Source organism: Mycteria americana, chromosome 1 (assembly GCF_035582795.1).
Source record: "Mycteria americana isolate JAX WOST 10 ecotype Jacksonville Zoo and Gardens chromosome 1, USCA_MyAme_1.0, whole genome shotgun sequence".
Classification (NCBI taxonomy): domain Eukaryota; kingdom Metazoa; phylum Chordata; class Aves; order Ciconiiformes; family Ciconiidae; genus Mycteria; species Mycteria americana.
The window spans coordinates 82,172,298-82,191,450 of NC_134365.1; the positions used below are offsets into that span (position 1 = coordinate 82,172,298).

The following is a 19,153-nucleotide window of genomic DNA, read 5'->3' on the forward strand; positions in this document are numbered from 1 at the left end:
TGCTTTCAGGTGGGGTTGCATCAGGTGTCTTCCTGAGATGCTTCCCAAACTAAATTTATTCTGTGATTCCTTGAATATATTTAGTTGTATTGATTTACTTGGGCTATGGAAAAGAACTAGTTACAAAGGGCCAGACTCGCATTTTTCTTAAAAGTCCCATAGTCTTCACTTGCATCAATTGTAATATAAGCAACTACTACTGTAAAATACGTGATGTTTTGCATCTGCTTGCTTTGGTTTGGTTTTTTATTAAAAAGGTATTTTATTTAGTAAGTGTTTATTAAGTCAGTACTGGGATTGAAATGAACCAGCCTTACTTCCCAGGAGAAGATTGCTGTAATGTGTTCTGTGTTGTCTTTTTCTTTTTCCCCAAAACCTTGAAGTCTCTTCCTTTAATATGTGATTGGGCATGCTTCTGTTGTGTGTTCAAATACAGGTGCTAACTGCCATATTATTGTGCCTTTCATTATGGAGCTGATATGCATACTGCTTCATGGTGGTGGGGATTTCCTACATGTCCCATTCTATGACTAAATACACACTGTAACATGATGGAGAACACTGGCATTTTGGTGATGCCTGATTTTTACTATCTCATGATAGAGGTAGGGCATAGAGCCCTTGAACAACTTTGTATGAGGTATTGTTTGAGTGAAGAAGTGAAATACTCTTGTTTCGGTCTCAGCCTTGCATCTTAGATGTTACAGGTTATCAGTCCCCTCATCTAACCACCTTCTTTAACAACTGGCATGTGCAGACAGACATGTTTGTATACCTACAGGGATTTAGATGCTCTACTTCAAGAAAAAAAGAATTGTAGGCTTTTTTTTTTTCTAATGTAGCATGAAATCAAAGTTTGCATCTCTTATAGAGAGATGTGGATGCTATATGCATTTGGCAACAGTTCATTGGTTCGAATAATATTAAATGATACTTTCTAAAGTAGTTAATTTTCTCCTTTTTCTTAAAATTTTGAAGCTGTATTTGCCTTGTATTGTGATTAAAAATTACTTAAAAAAAAACCCCAAACAACCCAAACCAAAAATTGAGAACCATAAACCGCCCTCCCCCCCATTTTAAAAGTAGAAAACTTAATTGAATTTCCAAGTTTATTTGGGTATTTTATTCTCTGAAATGATAAAAAGCTTATATTTCTATTTCTTCATAAAAGGTCTTCCTAATGTTTACCTTCAGTTCTAGCCAGAAGTCTTATAGATATCTCATTAAAAAATTATAGCTTATCCAAGATTCATTAATGAGCACTCAAAGTAGCATATTTCTTATTCTTCGACTATTCAAGTATCTCTGAGGAAATAATTAGCATAAGTTCTTCTTATATACTAATTTATTATCTTTTTGGCACAAACTCTTAATTTCTTATGGAAGTCTTGTGTTAATTTTGTTACTTCCAAGATTTTATTTTTTAAATCATGTTTATTGTAATTACTAATGCAGTGTAATTTTCCAAATTGAAAGACAGTCCTAAATTTCCCTCTGGTCTCATGTTCTCGTGGTCTTGTGATGTTAGCCCCTGCTCAATTGTATACTTTCCTTGTTAGATACAGATGATAAATACTGAAAATTTAGTGCAGAACTTAGGAGCTGTTAAGAGCTTTCCTGTTACAACCAATAGAGAATACTCTTTTTCTGTAACAAGACTGTGTACTCTATTCATTAAGTAACAAACCACTAAGTGAATGTTAACCACATGAATCATGCTATCTTTGTAGGAAATTTTTCCATTCAATTTTACTGTATAGTCAGCTGCTTTAATAAGGAGGAAAAAAAACCAACTCTGCAGAAGCTTTTCATTGCAAACAAGATATTGCTATGAGGCAAATTACAGAATTGGAAGTTACAAAAATAAAACACTAAAAGGATTGAACTCTCCATTGATTTGAGGGATTGAGAATTACTTCATCATATTGTTTCATTTTCAAGAAATGAAAAATCACCTACATTTCTGTACCTCGTTACCGCAACCATTTTTAGAATTGATACCTGACAGATATACTAGAAGAATTTAGGCTTACTGCTAGGAAGGGAAGTTAGAATTCCTCAATCTCAAAAAAAAAAAAAAAATCTGCCAGTAGCTATTGTCTAATTTTTGTTTTGACAGTGGTTGTTGGTAATGTTTATATTGTTTTTGATGCCACTGAATTCCTGGCCATAATAAATGAAAAGTATTCCTCTGTTTATGGTCTAAGTGTTATTAAACAGGTTGCTTTTAGTGTTGAGATCTTAAGCAGGAGTGAAGTGAGAAATGCAAGTTTTGTTTGGTGTGGGGTTTTTTTGTTTGTTTGGTTGGTTTTTTTTAGAAAATTTTACAGATGCTCTAAATCTATTTTAGTTTCCATTATGCTGTACATTCATATTCTAGTCTTTCTTGGGCTATGTGTCCTTTGGGATATGTGTATTCTGTAATAAAAAATTTCTAATTAATGACTTAGGAGCAACTATAAGTTCTTAAGATGCCACGTGCTTATCATGCAGCTGTAATTGGTATAGATCAGGAGGAAAGTCTGTATCAGCTGGGTAGAAAGAAGAAAGTTTGTTCCTGTTTTAAAATTGCGAAGAGTTGCTTGTAGTTTTGGCAGAAGAGCCATGAGGTAAAGTGCATGTGAGCTGGTTAGAACTTTATGATACAGAAATTTATCATCTGTTCTGCTCTTTATCACAAAGGTATTGCCCATATATATGCTTTCTAAATGACTACTTTTAAATTTTATTTTATTGTTGGTTTTTTTTAATCTTGTACTTATTTTGTATAGGCTTTTTGGAGTCTGCAGTTTTGGCCAAAGATTTATTCTTCAAATAGTGTGGTCTATGCTATGTCTGGTGAAGAAACAGCTAATAAGCCTATCCTAGATTGAACATATTGAATGAGTCCTTTAGGAAGCATAAACATGAAAGTAAAACTGATACGTTGTCATAGGTAGGGATTAACCACCGACAGTGTTTGCCAGAAATACAAATGCAGCAGCCCCACCCTGAGCCAGCTCCACACATACTGTTCTGACAAAACAAACAGGAATATGCTCTGTAAGTTGTTCCTTTAAAATGTACAAAATTCTGCAAGTAAGTTAGCTACTTACTCAAAATTACAGGCCAGGTAATATATTGTCCGGTTTAATATACTTGGCAAAATTAGTTGTCTTTATCACTGAGGCAAATTTATATTTGATTTATCAAGTAATAGGTCAGGACTTGATTAATTTGAATTCTTACTAACCAGAGGTAAACTGTTAAGTGAATGAAGAATCCTTCTTAATTCACTCTTTGGTCTCTCTACCACTTTTGCCTTTTGGATATGAAGAATACTGGGATTTCTGGTGGGATTACAACATTCCTTCTCCTCCTAACAGTTGGAATGGGGAAGAGGGGCTTTTTTCCCAGCTTACGTTTTTCTGTCTTATTCCTTGTGAATGGCTCCTGATCTTCCTGTATATAAACCCATGATTTTTGGTATGTCTGTTAGGTAAGTGCATTTCACAAAGTTTTCATAACCTATGTTAAGCTTATGGTCAGGCTTTAGTGACTGCATTCTATGTAGGAAAGCTTGCAAGCATCTCAGATGTGCACAGCTGTCTGTGTTTGAATATATTCAACATGCATTGTTACCAGTCATAGAGAAGGAAATCTTGAGCAACCTGATCTGGATTGCTTGGATTGTATGACCTGCTGAGCAGTCTTGAGCAACATGAGCTTGGATTGTATGACCTGCTGGTCTGAATTCTGGCCTGAATTATTGTATGATTTGATGAATACAAACTTGTTGATAAAATCTACTGAAAATACAGTGGCTTCTTACATATTCATGATCCATGAAAAGTTTCCTTCTTTTCACAGGAGTGTGAGCTTCTGAAACCTTTTAGGACATGACTGTCTTGAGAACTGTAGTGTTTTGGAAATGGCCTGGGCTGGATGACCTACTGTGTCTTTTCCAACCATAATTTCTATGAATCTGTAATTTTGAGGTTGACTTCTTGTTGCCCAATTTTACAGTTACTTAATTCCAGTATCAGGCATATTTTAAGAGACCACATTTAGTCATGGTAAGATTGTGTGGGTTGTTTCGTCTTTTTGTGTTATTTTTTAAATCCTTCTGCAGATTGTCAGCACTTAATGTATTCTTTCCTATTCCAGTGCCACAAATAATGTTCCTAGGTTGTGAGGAAGGAAAAGTCTGATTGCCCATTTTGGAATAGATGATTGATTAAAAAAAGCTGCTCCCAAAATTGTTGCAGTTCTATGTGAGGTGTTAGGCAAGGTCTGCTGTTTATTTATGCCAGAAATGCATTTCCATCACCAGAATAAGGGGTGGAATTGAGAAATTGTGTATTTGGTCATATTTTCAGCATTGTTATCAGTTAAGTTTATAATGAATTATTCAAACATTTTTTAGAGCTAAATACACATGTACTTTTGAGGGCTATGAAAGACTGCTAGCTAAAAATAGGCTTGATTAATTTTTTTCTAAACAGTTCTTAAAACATTTGTGTGGTCCTGTTCCCTTCTCCTCGCAGAAAGCACCCTTTTCTTTTTATGCAAGAAGAAACATCTTTTTGGAAAGACATCTCCTAGTAAGAGCTCTTGCACTATCACTCTTTGGCTGAAGAGAACACCTCAGCCTTTGAATTTTTGAAGTGGCCTGTGTCAGTGTCCCTCAGGACTTAATCCATGCTTTCTGTTCTAATTTGCTGCCTGCTTACTTGTGATACATGCTAAGTTTGCCAGTTGCATTCTAATATTTTATTTTTCTTTTGCCTACAGCAAACAAAGCATGTAAATAAATCAGGATTTCTTTTAGGTGGACTAGAAATTTAGCTTTGTCTTTGAAAACAGAGGTGTGTGTACATGTATGAATATATATTATATGTACACAAATAACAAACAGTCCTTCCTTGCTGGTTGAGAATCACTTAGCCTAGAATTCCTGTGAGATTGCCAGAGAACTGGAAATTGGAGGATTAGCAGTTAGGTGTGAAAGCACCATTGATACTACTGAGACTTGCTTGGGGTCTGTTTCTCTGTTTCTCTTTTACTCCATTTAAATGATGTGTGGAATAATTCATAGATGAATCATGCTGTTACAGCCATGAAATGTCTGTGTTAAAATTTGTGGAGTAAGGTAATCTTAGGTCAAAATAGTCTTGTGATCATTACCAGACTTATGAAAACTGTATATGAAATGTAATAACAAAGATGATGGATTCAGTAACAGGTTGTTCTCCATTTTTTCTTCTGCCCTACATCCTTTTTCTCTATCAAAAGTTACTTCTGTTTTATGTATACATAGGTTCTTATAAATTTTCTTGTAGGGGTTTATGTTGCCTTCCTGGAAATACTTGCTAGTATTTAACACACATTTTGCCTACAGAGGCTTCTGTACTTTACTGCCTTATGTCAGTGCTGCATTTGATGATAAATGAAAGTAGTTAATAACTTCTTAGAACATTATTTTTCATATTTTAAGGATAATTTTGTTTACCTTTTTAAATTTTTTATAAAAACCCTCTCCTTTTTAGGGTGCCTTTCCAAAATTGCTTTAATTCCTGTTGCACCCCTCTGAACTTGTTCCAGTTTGTCTTTTTAAAACATAGTGCTGAATATGGAATATACTTTCTCCAGCTGAGACATAATCAGTTCTGAGATGATGGGAATAATGTCTTTTGCTCTTCATGGAGAAAATCTGCTGTGGTCCTTTGAAGTAATTACTGTGGTCCTTTGAAGTAACTTTGGGTAAAGCCCATAGGACCTGGTGATGCGATACATAGTATATAGATAAAATGCCTATTTGCCTTTCTAAACCCTCTCTTTGTCCAACTGACTGCTCTGATTGCTACTTGAATGCTGCATTTTGCAGTACCTATATAAATCACCAGTGTGTTTTGGATGGCATTTAATAGTAGGTAGTGTGAATACGTTGACATTCTCAGTTGTTTGCACATTGCTGTCTGCTTCAGGAGTGGTGTTCTATCTATACGTCTTCCCTTGCTATCATTTGTGTGTGCATGTGTTATTTTTTTGAGTTATATATTAAAGGTTGGAATGTCAATGGAACGCATGAATGTTTGACCGGTTAAGGTTAACATTGATGGGAAAAATACTCAACTACTTTTTCTCTCACAAAACCCAACCACCACAAAACCCAACCACCGCAAAACCCCTTGCAATCCCTAAAAAGATACTTAGTTCTTACACCACTTGTGACTATTGGACAATGCTCTTTAATTGAACCAAATCTGTCTGCTTACACTGTGATAGTGGTGATTTAAACTAAGTTCATCAATAAGAAATTGGAAATTAATTTGTTAAACTTTGGAAGATGTGTGTTTGAATTGAAGTCTTTCTTGGTAGTGATTTTCAGCAGTGGATATAAAGTGAAAGTGTCCCCTTCTGACATTCTGATACTTTAATTCGGAGATTTCCTCCAAACCCTTTGAATTCTTCTGTTTCTGAGCATGGGTTTTCACAGTAATAAAAGTTTTGCCAGCCTATAGTCTATTTTAACTGAAGTCAATTAACTTTACAAACATTTTGACATTCTATAAAGACCGTAAAGGTTTTTTGGATTATGCTTCATTCACATATCAGAATGGTATTTTTTTTTTTTAGATGTATATAATACCCTTCTTTGAACAGCCATGTATATCTTGAATTACTTTCATTAACTGAGTAACTGATCCTGCATTTTTGTAAAAGGAACTGCAATTTAACTATAAATATATCAAAATGCCACAGAATTCAGGGCTACAACTCAAAAATGCTGATCAGTTTGTAAAATCTAAATCAGCCCCTCCATGAAACCTAGGGAAGGACCTCTGTGGTAGCAGAAAAATTTCCAGAAATGCACCACAGTCTTTTTCTAAGTTGCAGTTTGTGCTGATGTTGCCAGACAGCAAAGAAGAGATGGGAAAAGCAGGAAATTTTTTTGGATTTAATCACTGTGCTGATTTGGAAAAGCAATTTAACAATGGAAAATATTTTTATATTTTAAATCATAAACACAAAACTACGAAGTACATGGTGGATAGTGATTGCATTAAATTGGATCATCTTCATTGCTAATGAAGAAAATTCTTCATTTTGGAATCTGATGGTCAGAAATCCTACTTCCTGGACTGTTGGTTTGGTTTTTTTTTTAAATATTCAGACTAGGTTATCTGCTGTTTTCAGTACCATTTGTTGAGGTACTGGGCACTTGACTGCTATACTTGAGAGCAATAGATACAGCTTTTAAAATACTATCTTTCTGTTTTCCTATCTTGAAAAGCTTTTTCTACATTCTTGCCTTTAAAAGATCTTTGACAATATTGATGGGCAGTGCTTATCTTTTCCCTTGAAGATATTCAAATTCCATTGAAAAATACCTGATTTTTTCATCTATCTTGACGAGTAAAAAAAGTGCTTCGTAAGAGAGATCTTGCCATTTTAGCCCTTGCATCCTCTATGTGAAAAAGTTCTTATTTAGGTCCCTTGATTTTTTTGTAGAACTTGTAAATCAGGAAGACTTCAGGTAACCTGTGGAGATGAGTACTTGCATGAAAGACTGAATACTCAATGAGAAGGTGATGAGGTTATGAAGAGCACATAGAGCTAGGTAGCAGTTGTATCCAAGTGAAGGGGTCTACTCATCTGTCATATAACTGAAGTACAAATACATGAGTTATTTTGTCTTTTGACTCATAGTTGATCATAAAATCAGCACATTTCTCTTATGAGACTGGCCGATGAAATATACCCATTTTCTTCAGTGTAGAGTATTGTATTACTTCATACTGCTGGGCTTTTAGGGTTTGACCACAGTGACTTTTTCTACTCAAGTCTGTCCTTTAAAACTAACACCATACCTTTGGTTTTACAAAGTATTTATTGCTATTTTATGAGTAAAGGGGATATAACAATTAAGTGGTTTTGTTTTTGTTTTTAAATCAAGATTTCTGCTATATTCTAGTACCAGTTGAAAGATGGATGATGATGACTTCGGAGGATTTGAGGTATGTTATTTGGATGACTTAATTTTGAAATGTAACTATTTTCAACTATTTTTATAGGAATTTATAGCATTTTGTAAAATATGTAACAATTTTTTTGCATTTCTAGGCAGCAGAGAGTTATGAATGTGGAAATGGTGAAAAGCAGACTACATCTCCAGCTATTGCTTGGGCAGCATTTCCTACAGGTATTGATAAAATCACTATAAAAATTCTTAATAATGTATTGCTTCTGTATTCACTGTAAATATTAGTACCCGGAAGGGTGTATGTACACAGTAAAAGAATGAGCAGCAGTGAAAAATGTAGCATAAGAATGTTTCTGAGTAATTATTTTGGGAAGCTGCACTTCTCAAAGTGAAACTTTTTGAGGAATGAGAGGTACAGTTTATCCAGTTCAAAGGCTGATTGGCATCTCATGGGAAGAAGAAACAGAGCTTCTTCACTCTTACTCTTGAGTCTGGAAGGTCTGTTGCAAATGATGGGAAAACACAAAAAGTAAACTTAAAAATAGGACTTGAACATGTTGCTTCCCCCATTAGATTTCTTTCTCTGTGATAGCATCTTTTAGTTGCTTTGGGGGAAGGAGCGAGGAAATGATCTTTTTTACTTAAGCAGTTTTTGAAGTTAGAAAATATGTTACACATTCTTTATCTCAAGCAGAAGGTGAAACATTATAGAGCTACTTTTATTAATTTATGTAAATGCCTGGTGCCTGTCTGGATTTTAAGAAATTAATAAAAGCTCTTTGATAGTGGATAAATTTACAAATCAGTAGAACTAAAAGATTAAGGAGGTGTTACTGATTGGCAATTGATTTTGTTGTGGGAATTTAGTCTAGATTTCTCTGCTTTCACAAAAAGAAACATCACTTTAGCAACATTAGGAAAAAAAAACAACCCACATCTTATTCTTTGGTCAGGAACTAAAGATTTCTGCCTGTTATTATATTATTGTGCTAAATAAATTATGCCAAATAATTGTAGCTTTAAAAATAAGACAGGGATTTGTATCAATATGAGCTTTCCATAAATGGAAATGGTTTTATTGATTTGTTTCAGATTTATTTATTTATTTATTTCTGGCACTACTGGCTTTCATCCATTACAGAATAATTATTTTGTCATTCAAATACAGGAAAACAAATAATAAGGAAACTATATTTTTGCAAATAACTTTGTTATTAATCTTGTCATTTTGACTGTTATTCAAAAATACTGCTTAAATTCATTAGTATATTTGAATGTATTTAATTAAATTAAATCCAATATAGCTGTGCAGTATCTATCTCATGAAGTGTCTAACTTAAATCTAATAAGGTGTGTATAATTTAAATGATTTGTAAATAACACGGAAGTTTTTTCTATGCTTGTAAGTGACACAGAAGTCTTAGGGTAGGTTATACCAAGGTATTTTAAGTATTTCAAAATTAAAAGAAAAACCCTTGCATTCAGAATATTTTATTACTGTAAGATCTTTATGTTTATAAGGCCACAGTGTTGATTGCAGTGAGCAATTTTGCCCCTGAAATTTGTTTTGGGCTTCTTAATACCTTTTTTTAATGTTGATTTCACTGTTTCCATAGACTTACAGTATGATAAAATGTTTATTGGTATGTGCAAATAGTCTTTTCTATGTAGTACTTCAAATCAGAAAATGTTTATTCATTGTGGTTGCTGGTTCATGAAGGGAGAAAAATAAGAATTTGTACAGCAGAAATATTATACCATTTTTTCCTCTCCCACCAGGACAATTACCAGAGAGCATGCACCTCTTTCTGTTAGACTTCTCTAGCAGTGTCACCTAATAGGAGAACACTGGTTTGATTCTAAATGGTACAAATGAGAACAAATTTATTTATCTTTTATCTCTCATGGTTGCAAGTTTGAAGTGGAACCCATCTTACTGAGTGCTGTATAAACATGGAAATAGAAAGTAGGGCTGGTCTGAAGACCTTAGCTCTGTGAGAAAGTATGCATTATGAGTATGAAGGAAAGAGCAAATAGTGAAAGAAAAATGTGTGTTTGTGCAGTCCTGTTACTTAAATGTCTTTGCTTCTACTGTTAGCAAAGTTGAAGAACTGCGTGTTGTATTGGGTCTATTCCTTCTGGTTGTTTAACTGAGGTAGAAACCAGTAGTCCTTCTTAGTGTCATTATATATGTGATGGATTTTCTCTTTTCTTTCCAGCCTTGATATGGGGAAGTACTAAAAAGAATCACTACTGTATGCTCAGCGTCTGGACTTTGGAGAAATGGGAGGGAACTACTCAAACATCAGTGTTTTCTTAGCTTGGATTCAGTAAATGTATTCGTGAAGTTGAAAAAGAGGAAAATCTATTAAAAAAACCCAAGCAAACCAACAAAACACTTTGGGAACAAAACGTTGTTCTTTGGAAAGATGAGATCTCTCTAAGAACAGTAATGGAGTACTAAGTCTTATGTTTAAGCCTCAGACTTAAATACAGTTCAGAACTGAAAACAAAAATTAAAGTTTTTAAGAACTCTAAAATAAATTATGGAATAGTCGAGTGCCTTATCACTAGTCCACCTGGTTCCCAGAAGAGGTTCAAAGGAGCTGACTGAATTAATAATTATGGCTGTCCAGAAAACTCATGATATTTTCTTGGTTTGTTATTGTAAGACACTTTTCAGGGGGTTTTGCTCTTTTGATTAATAAACTAATTTTTTTGAGGAAAAAAATGTAACAGTTATGCTGTTCTCAAATAATTTCATGTATTGAACATTAATATTTAAACTGAGCTTTTTTTAATATGGCGGCCAAATCTGTGAATGTGGTGTTACTGACTTCAGAGAGGTTAGTGGGGGTAACTTTATACACTTTATTTAAGAACGTAACTCTCAAGTATTTTAGACTCTAGAATGGTCCTTGCAACTGATAAGCAAGATACTTCAATGAAACAAATAATTATTTGTAAGTCAGTTTTGCTTTGTTTCTTCTTTAGATGCTTAGTAGTAGTAGTAGAAACACATTGTTACGCAACTGAAAATAAGGTTTTAATAACGATGTCAGTTCACAATTCAGTAAGTCTGTATTGGAGTATTGAAGTGCCTACTTTTTTTTTATTTATCTGGTTTAGGATTTTTTTTCTTCCTGAAGAAGAGATGTACAAATTGTCGATTTTTCTTGCACTTCGGTAGGCGCCAGGTTTATGCCTGTAAGGAGGATCTTGAAATTTAGCATTGTGCTTGCTTGTCGACAGATTCTGGTGTTATCTCTGCTTTTCTAAGGTTATGAATAAAATGTCTGTTGCTTATAGTCAATAGTAGGAACAGGACCTGGATCTCTACGTGCTGTGTCAGTGTTTCATTTTGGCGGGAATTCTTCTCTGGACATTAGAAGGAGCTCATGTAATGGAGCAGATGGGAAAACCAAGCAGATGTTCACCAAAGAACGACTATTTTGGCTGAGGTGGAGCCTCGTGAATCTATCTGTTGTGGATTGTTTGAAGTAAAACAAAAGTTGTTTAAAAAAAAATAAAAGACAAAACAGGGTGAGAGATGCTTTTTCAGTGAAATTAAGACAGAATTCCCATCTGGGAATGGGTTGGAAGTGCAGTCTGAGCAGGCATTTCTGTTTCAAGCTGTGTGGATTCAGAATGATTTTGTTTACAAGTGTTAGGTGAGACCAGGTTCATGGTAGTGTTAACTGTGGATGAGGTGGAGATTTTTTTTTAAGCTTCATTTCGTGAGGAAAGGAGGCTTATGCTATTGCTTTCAGTCCCTGTTCTCCCATTATAGATTTTTGAATACGTTGCTTAGTTTTAGTGAAATCATTTATAGTCGCAGTTAATTACACTTCTCCTTTTTTCAGTCAGGAACTGAGTAATGATAGAGCTTGACCTGGTAATTCACCAGAGAAAAGGAAGGTTGGATCCAGTCACTGTAGATTCTGTAGAAGCTGTCTGGTGTTGAAACACATTTGGAGATTTAGAAGAGCTATATCCTATAGCTACCATCTAGGACCATGGGACGTAATGGAACTAAAAGAGCTAGGGGACAAGAACGCTACTGTATGGAAGCCAGCACTAAAGTATGAACATCTTAAGTTCACTGTTTTACATGACCTAGGTGACCTCCGTTTGCTTAATGGAAATGTAATCAGTTCGGTCTGTGCAGATGCCCAGAAGCTTAATTCGGCTTTTAGGGTGAGCTTGAATAGCTTCTTTATGTCCATCAGTTGTATTGACCAAGTCTCTGCTGACTGTAATGCTCACGTAGCTGTGGAAGTTTACATGTCTTAATGTGGAGCAATATCACATTCCCAAGTTTCATTGGTTTGGCTGCTTACAGGGTAACACTTTAATTTTCTTCTATCCTTTGGCCACATACATTAGAAAAATCTTTAGTTTTTGTGTGTAGCCTCCAGTCTGTATTGATCCAAGGTTATTTTACTTACTAATTTTTGACTGAAACATTATTTCTGTACTTCCTGGAGCACAGGTGTGTCAGAGGAGCTCTATTTATTTGTTTATTTATTAAGTTCTTTTAGGAATCTTTTCTATGCTTTGTGTCATGTCAATATGCTTACTTTCTGTAAGAAGATCTGGAGGGTAGCATATGTAATTTTGAAGCTCTTGATTTACCTTTTGGATTAATCTGGCTAAGTTTTATGTTTGGTCTGATAGTGAGAATTCTCGATGCCTGCTTGAATAACGTAACATCCTCCAAATTACTGGGGAAGATTTTTCTCCTTGTTCTAATACCCTTTCATTAACAATGCAGATGGACTGTATGTATGCAAAGCCTATTTTTCATGTTTCAACTAAGAATTCAGTATTTCTGATGGTCTTGTTGGCAGCGTTGAAAGAACAGATGTTTTGAAGTTATACAATAGGAGATGGGGTGATCTGTACTAGTGTGCAGACATGTAAACAGACATCTGCATGGCTTGAAAGGTGCTGTTTTCAGCTGTTGAGTTGAAATGGTTGTTTTCAGTTGTTTCTTTTCATAATAAATTTTGGTTTTTTGCAGAATACTAACATCTTGACTTGGGAGGGGTGGTGGAGGGGTGGAAATAGTAGTAGGAAACTAAAATATCCCCAGGGAGATTGGAGGAACTGGTTTCATTCCTTGCCATGATTGGACAGGGTTCAAAGGTCTCCGTTGATAATGGTATACAGCCTCATTTAACTCTGGAATGGTCTTGTTTTTTGTTTGCTAACCTTTCCATTACCTGGGGTATGCTGCTTTGAAAATGAGTCATACAACTTTTCAGATTTGACTGTCTAAGATTTACATATGGTTAAAAGATTGTCTTGCTGCCTATGTATTAGGTTACGTACCACCTCCTCTCTCTGTTCCTTGCAGTTGCCAAACTGTTTTAAAAGACAGTCATATTTACTGAATATTTTGGCAGTTTTCTGGAAACCAATTTCTGTAAAAAAAACCAAACCAAACAAACCAAAACTGATGGGAATGAGTTCTCAGTTTTCTTATGTTGTGTAGTTATTGAATACTGAAAGATTTGTTTCTGAGGTTCAACTAAATGGTTGCAGTGTTGTAAACTTTTGGTACTCTATATAAGTTTTACTTAAATAATAATTTAGGAAATAAAATTAGTATTTCCATATGACCTTAGATTTAAGATGTTGGAATAGTATATGTAATTACTTATTTTCTAGAATAGTTTGGCTTTGGAAGAGTATGATGTGGGGAAGAGCTTTCTGCTGTGAACTATAAGAAATCATCTTGAAAGCACATTAGAGTGGTTTTTCTTCCTCTCTCTATGTTGATGTAACACTGTAAACTGGTATGTGTGGAGAAGCAGCCAAATGTTTCCTGTTGATAGGAGGACATTCGTGCTCATTGAAGTCAACAGAGAAATTGCTGTCAGCTTCAGCATTATGTAGACATTTACCTGTTGATCCTAACTCTAATTCCACTTTTTGAATCAACACTGACTTATGTTTTGCTTATTTTTGAAGTCTGTATTCCGCAACAGATATGGAAATGCACCACATTCTGGTGAATTGGTGATCTGCAAATACAGTGATTAAAAATGTTGATTTTGGAAGAGGAAAATTGCTAAGGAAACTATTAAAATTCCTACAGCTTTGCATGCTATCTGTGACTCTTACAACGTTTATTATGGGCATATTTGGTATCAATTGATATCTATTAATGTATCCTTCCACTCATTCTTTAAGCATTTTAACCCTTTCTAATAGTATAACGAAATGGTTATCCATTTACATTGAGCTAAAAGTAGTAAGTACAGGAAATACTTGGTCTATTTTGAATTAAGATTATTAGTTGTTGCTTTTTGTTTTGCGGGAAAATAAGATTTCTTTTTCTTTTTTTTTTTTAACAGATTCTGTTTTTCTTTCATAAATTAAGTTGTTTTCCACTGACAATGATAGGTTAATTTTATTGGGTGTTTGTTACTTAAGTATTTTGGAATGCATTTGACTTATTCTGTTGTGTGCTAGTTTGCTGTGTATTGGTAAAAGTTAATTGGCTGATGTCTGTCAATACACTAATTTTCAGTTTATTTTTCCCTAAGCTGCTTATTCAGCATTATGTAGGCTGTAGATCCCTGTGTTCTAGCTCTGATGTTACAGCTGACAGAAATTCCTGCCTTGTAGAATACAGTTTCCTGTCTCTTATGGTTGTGCTTGAGCAACCATATGTGGGGCTGGGATTTAAGAAGATCACTGAAATTTGAACACACAAAAACAGTCTTAAACTTTCTATCTGAATGTTACTTTTAACTGAAAATGTTCAGTGTTACAGTTTACAGTGTATACAGTATAATTTAAAGGGTCATTGAGTTGTATCATTGAAGACATGGGTAGTTGAGGATGGAAATTTACTTTTTGTTTCTTGGGGTTTTTATTTTTAACAGCTGAAACCTACATGTAGGGGAATTGTGCTGCAAGTAGTTTACAAAATTCTACAAAAGTATGCCAAAGAATTATTATATGGTCTTTTGCTCAGATCCCTGCTGACATACATAATCTCTTAATTGCTGGATATAAATAACATCCAATTAGTAAATGTTACTTGTTTATTTTTTCAGTGGTATATTTCATATCTAATGTCTTCATTCTGAAGCTCAAAAGTATATGACTTGTATGGAATGTTGATTTAACAGTTCATGTTCATCCACTTGGTTTTGTTTTCAGAATTTCTGATCCCCCAGTGATTTTAATAATTTTTTGAGCTTCATAAAGATATAGAATTTTTGTTGTGTGAGCAAGACTGCAGGCTGTTACTGATCTCTCCTTCTATTAACAAACTGCATGGTTTTGTCAGTTCTTACATACAAACCTATGATGGAATATTCTTAATATCAGGGAGTCAAGGGTTCAGAAATTATCAGATTTTTTTTTTTTTTAAGTACAGTTCTGGCAATAACTTGTATCTGCATCTTATTTCAACCTTCTTGGGCATATGACTTTTGATATATCTGTAATTGAGTACATGCTGGTTTTCTAGTCCAGTCAGATAGTTTTATCAGAGGCAAATTTTCCTTCAGGGATTCTGAAACTAAGATTATGATAACTAAGGCATGGTAAGCAGGAATGATTGAGAGGTAGTCTTCATAAGCAAATTTTGAGCTGAACTAAAATGCTAATGCAATTTCACCAGTATATACATAAGAGGAATGAATTAAGAGAGCTTGAATTACAGACATAGCACATGTAATTCTAGGAATGTCTAATTTATGAATCTTTAACATTGCTGAAAGTGAAAAGAAGGTTTTGTAAAAAAGATGTTTGAATGATACCTTGGAGAGTTGCCGCCTTTTCTTGTCTTCTGCAAGGTCATGTATTTAGTTGAATAATTTTAAACCACAGTATTCAGAGGTGGTCACCAGTTGCTCCTCATTTCCTAGGCTTTATTTTGACAACTTAAGAGGTGGGTTTTTTGTTTCTGTTTTTTCTTCCCCCTCAAAATGCTAAGCGTTTCTTACTATAACTGAAAGCTCAGTTTGATTGTAGAAGGTTCCACATAAAACTGTGTTATCTGAAAACTGAAGTCTTATGTCTAGTGTTGGATACCCTAAAATATGTGAATACCTTAAGTTTTAATCTCTATGAGTCTCCATTCCTCATCTAATTCAGACTCAGTTTCTTTTTTTACTTTTGTGATCAATTATTTATGTGGGAACTATGCCTATACTATGGTGATCATCACCAAAGGATGAATGCTAACACCACAAGGATCAGGGTCATGCTAGGTTTTTTGTTGTGAGTTGACAATTTTAGTCAGAGAAACAGCTGTCTGCTCAGTCAGAATTGCCTGGTACATTATTTTAGTTGGCTTTCCATCTGTTGAAAATTGATTTCAAACTGAAATTCAGGGTATTAAGCAATAGCATAAAACTGAGACTTTACTGCTTTTTTAGAAGCAAAAAGGTCGTCTGTCATCTCACTGTCATTTGAACTAACAGAGTAGGTAATGGTTATATAGGAAGCTGCCTTTGTAAGCAGACATTTGAAAGGGTAGGGGAGAGATGAGTAGAATACTTTGGTGGGTTTCAGAGATATCTTATTGCACATAAAGGAAGCCTAAAAAGTTCCATTTCCAATTCTGGAGAACTGTTAAAGATGCAACTGTGTCCCAGTCCTGTTTTATTTTGTCGTGGTTACCTAACCTGGTTCCTGTTCTGTTTGCTGAAGTACTGTCCTCTAGGCTTTTCATACAAGTTTCCATTTTTCTGCTCAGCTGTTTTTTTTATCCCCATGTGCCTAAATCTACTATTGCTGCAATTAGCATCTTGATATTTTTCTGTCTTGTAGTCTGTTTTCTTTCTTTTTTGTTAGATGAGGTTTGCATGTTCCTCTATGTTAACCTGAATCCCAGAACTGGGAGGTAAAGGAGATGGGACGTAGAGCGCCTGGATTCAAGGATTAGTGTGTCCTTTTAAATGCCTTTAGGCCAATGTATACGCTTGTTTGCACTATGTATGTGTACTTGTGCAGTATTAAACTGTGATATTGAGAGGCTGAACCTTGCTCCAGGATAGTGGCATCTTTTACTTTTACCAGATTTGTAACGATAATGTGAGCTTCTTGTTCTAAAACAATTGGATACACTTTTTGTCTACTACAAAGACATACATGTAGCTGACCATATCAAAGTTTGCAGGACTTTGCTGTTAAATTAAAAATATGTGCAAAGCTTTCTCTTTTTCTTTCTTTTTATTTAGTTTGTGTCTGAATCTTTCATAAAAGTGCTCAAGTTTCTGTTGTGCCAGGTTGATAATGATGATCCACTGTTCAGGATTTTCATGACATAACTGGAAATTGCTGTGGAAGAGCTCTCACTCCAGTATTAATTACACTTGAGTTTTATTAGCTAAGTTATTTACCTTGTTATCTTTTGATCTCTTATAAAATGTAAAACTGCTTTTATCATGTGTCTTGGTAAGCTGTTTGTATATGTCTTCTAAGATGGTTGAGGGTTTTTTTACCTTTAAAATTTATAAAACTTAGGAACCTTTGAGTACGGTTTTACAGTTGACTTGAACTGATTAAAGATCATGCTGAACCTGAAAGGTTGTGAGTTGAAAGAGACAAAAGTTAAAACTACTACTGCTTTTGATGGCAGTTGTCTTGTGAAAGCTCTGTGTAAGTTACAAGTCTAAATTTAGTGTGACGACAATTTTTAATATCCTTAAGTCGATAATACTCAAAAATACAGGAACTTTGTATGGAATTATTCTTCAGTGCAATTAGATTGGAAGAAGTATATAACCTTACATTAGTATGACTATACTTGTTGCTACTGTGATAGCTTTTGCTAGGCATACATTTCAGAAACAGAATTTTTGAATGCTTCTTTATATTGTGTGTGTGTTTTCTGTTTTTATTTTTTGCATTAGTATCTGAAGTCCATATATCTCCTGACGTTCTTCTGGAGCACTCTGTGCCTTCTTCCTGCCTGATTCCTTCTGACTCATTCTCTTTGTCAAGTGATAATGGGGCAACAGCTGTTCAAACAGCCAACAATGTTATAAACCTAGCTGTTCTTGAAGAACAGGTAAACCCACAATTTTTGTGTTTCGGTATGGGAACTTGATGTATTAAGTATCTTAGCATTGTATCTTTTCTGTGCAAATTTAGATTGAATTGCCTTTTAAGAGCAAAAGGTGGTTCTTGGATTTCTGTGATACAGCCTTTGAAGTAAAATAATTTTTAAATTATGTTTAAATCCTATAACTGGGAGACACCATACTACTTTGGTATGGACTGCAAGAGAGATAAGTGCGTTAAAGAGTTATTAAAAGTTAAAAGCATGCTGATAGTGCTAGGCATGCAAAGTAGGAAACAATAGGAAGAAGGTTCTCTAAAAAATGTGTTACTGTTAAAGCTGTAAAGATTATGGCTGTACATATATGTCATAGTTGTATGTTTTCTCAAGTGGTTTTAGGATTAGAGAATCAACGTTTAATTTTTATTTAATTATAATTAAATTAATTTCCGTTTTATTTTTTATTTTATTATATTTCACTTTATTTTTCCCCCCATTACTTTTAAAGTTTATTTTTAAATTTTTTTTTGGTGATTCGATGCAGTCCTAGTTGTGTGATCTTGATCTCACCATGTGGCTGCAATACTGCTAAAAACTGCTTTTAGCTTCTTTTTGAGGGGTGAAAGTGTTTAGTTTTTAACTAAACAATTAGGTGAGCAAGGGAGGGAAAAGAATTTCTGCCTGGAGATTAGTATAAGAATGCAAGATTGCTGTGGATGAGAATTGAATAGATTTACTCTCCCAAGTGAATTTTTGTTGCCATTGATTGCAGTGACACCTATTTGAGCAGGTTTATTGATTGTAAAGTTCCTTGTTTCAGGATGCATAGTTGTATATACTTGAATTAGGAAGTGCTCTTGTCTTTCTCTGAACCAATCAGTATTTTGGACTAGTTTGCAACCCTCCCGTTGCCAGCACTTACTTGGTTTGTTATTCTTCAGGTAGTCTCATCAAGTCTTAGTGGTGAAAGTTGAATTTCAAGATTAAGTGAGATTTCCATAATCTGACCATTTAAAAGCATTCCTCTAGAGCTATTTAAACAACTTGTACAAAACACTTGTTTGGATTAAACTGACTTATTGTTTTTCCTTTGAGCAGCATCTGTATGTTCACACTTGCAGAAAGACTGTGGCTAGTACAGCTCCAATAGTTCAGTC

The 19,153-nt window shown here is 34.5% G+C and overlaps 1 protein-coding gene across 17 annotated transcripts in view; it reads left to right on the top strand.

The window, feature by feature from the left end:
• CCDC91 (coiled-coil domain containing 91) overlaps positions 1-19,153 on the top strand; it is a 341,211-nt gene that overhangs the window by 199,433 nt on the left and 122,625 nt on the right. For 12 of the 17 annotated variants that reach the window (XM_075508273.1, XM_075508327.1, XM_075508195.1 and 9 more), the window contains 3 exons: positions 7,940-8,000; positions 8,107-8,185; positions 17,848-18,005. In XM_075508273.1, the coding sequence (XP_075364388.1) occupies positions 7,971-8,000; positions 8,107-8,185; positions 17,848-18,005 (267 nt within the window). In that variant the 5' untranslated portion in view covers positions 7,940-7,970. The remainder of the gene's footprint in view (positions 1-7,939; positions 8,001-8,106; positions 8,186-17,847; positions 18,006-19,153) is intronic. The other 5 variants (XM_075508281.1, XM_075508300.1, XM_075508290.1 and 2 more) reach the window with 1 other exon arrangement.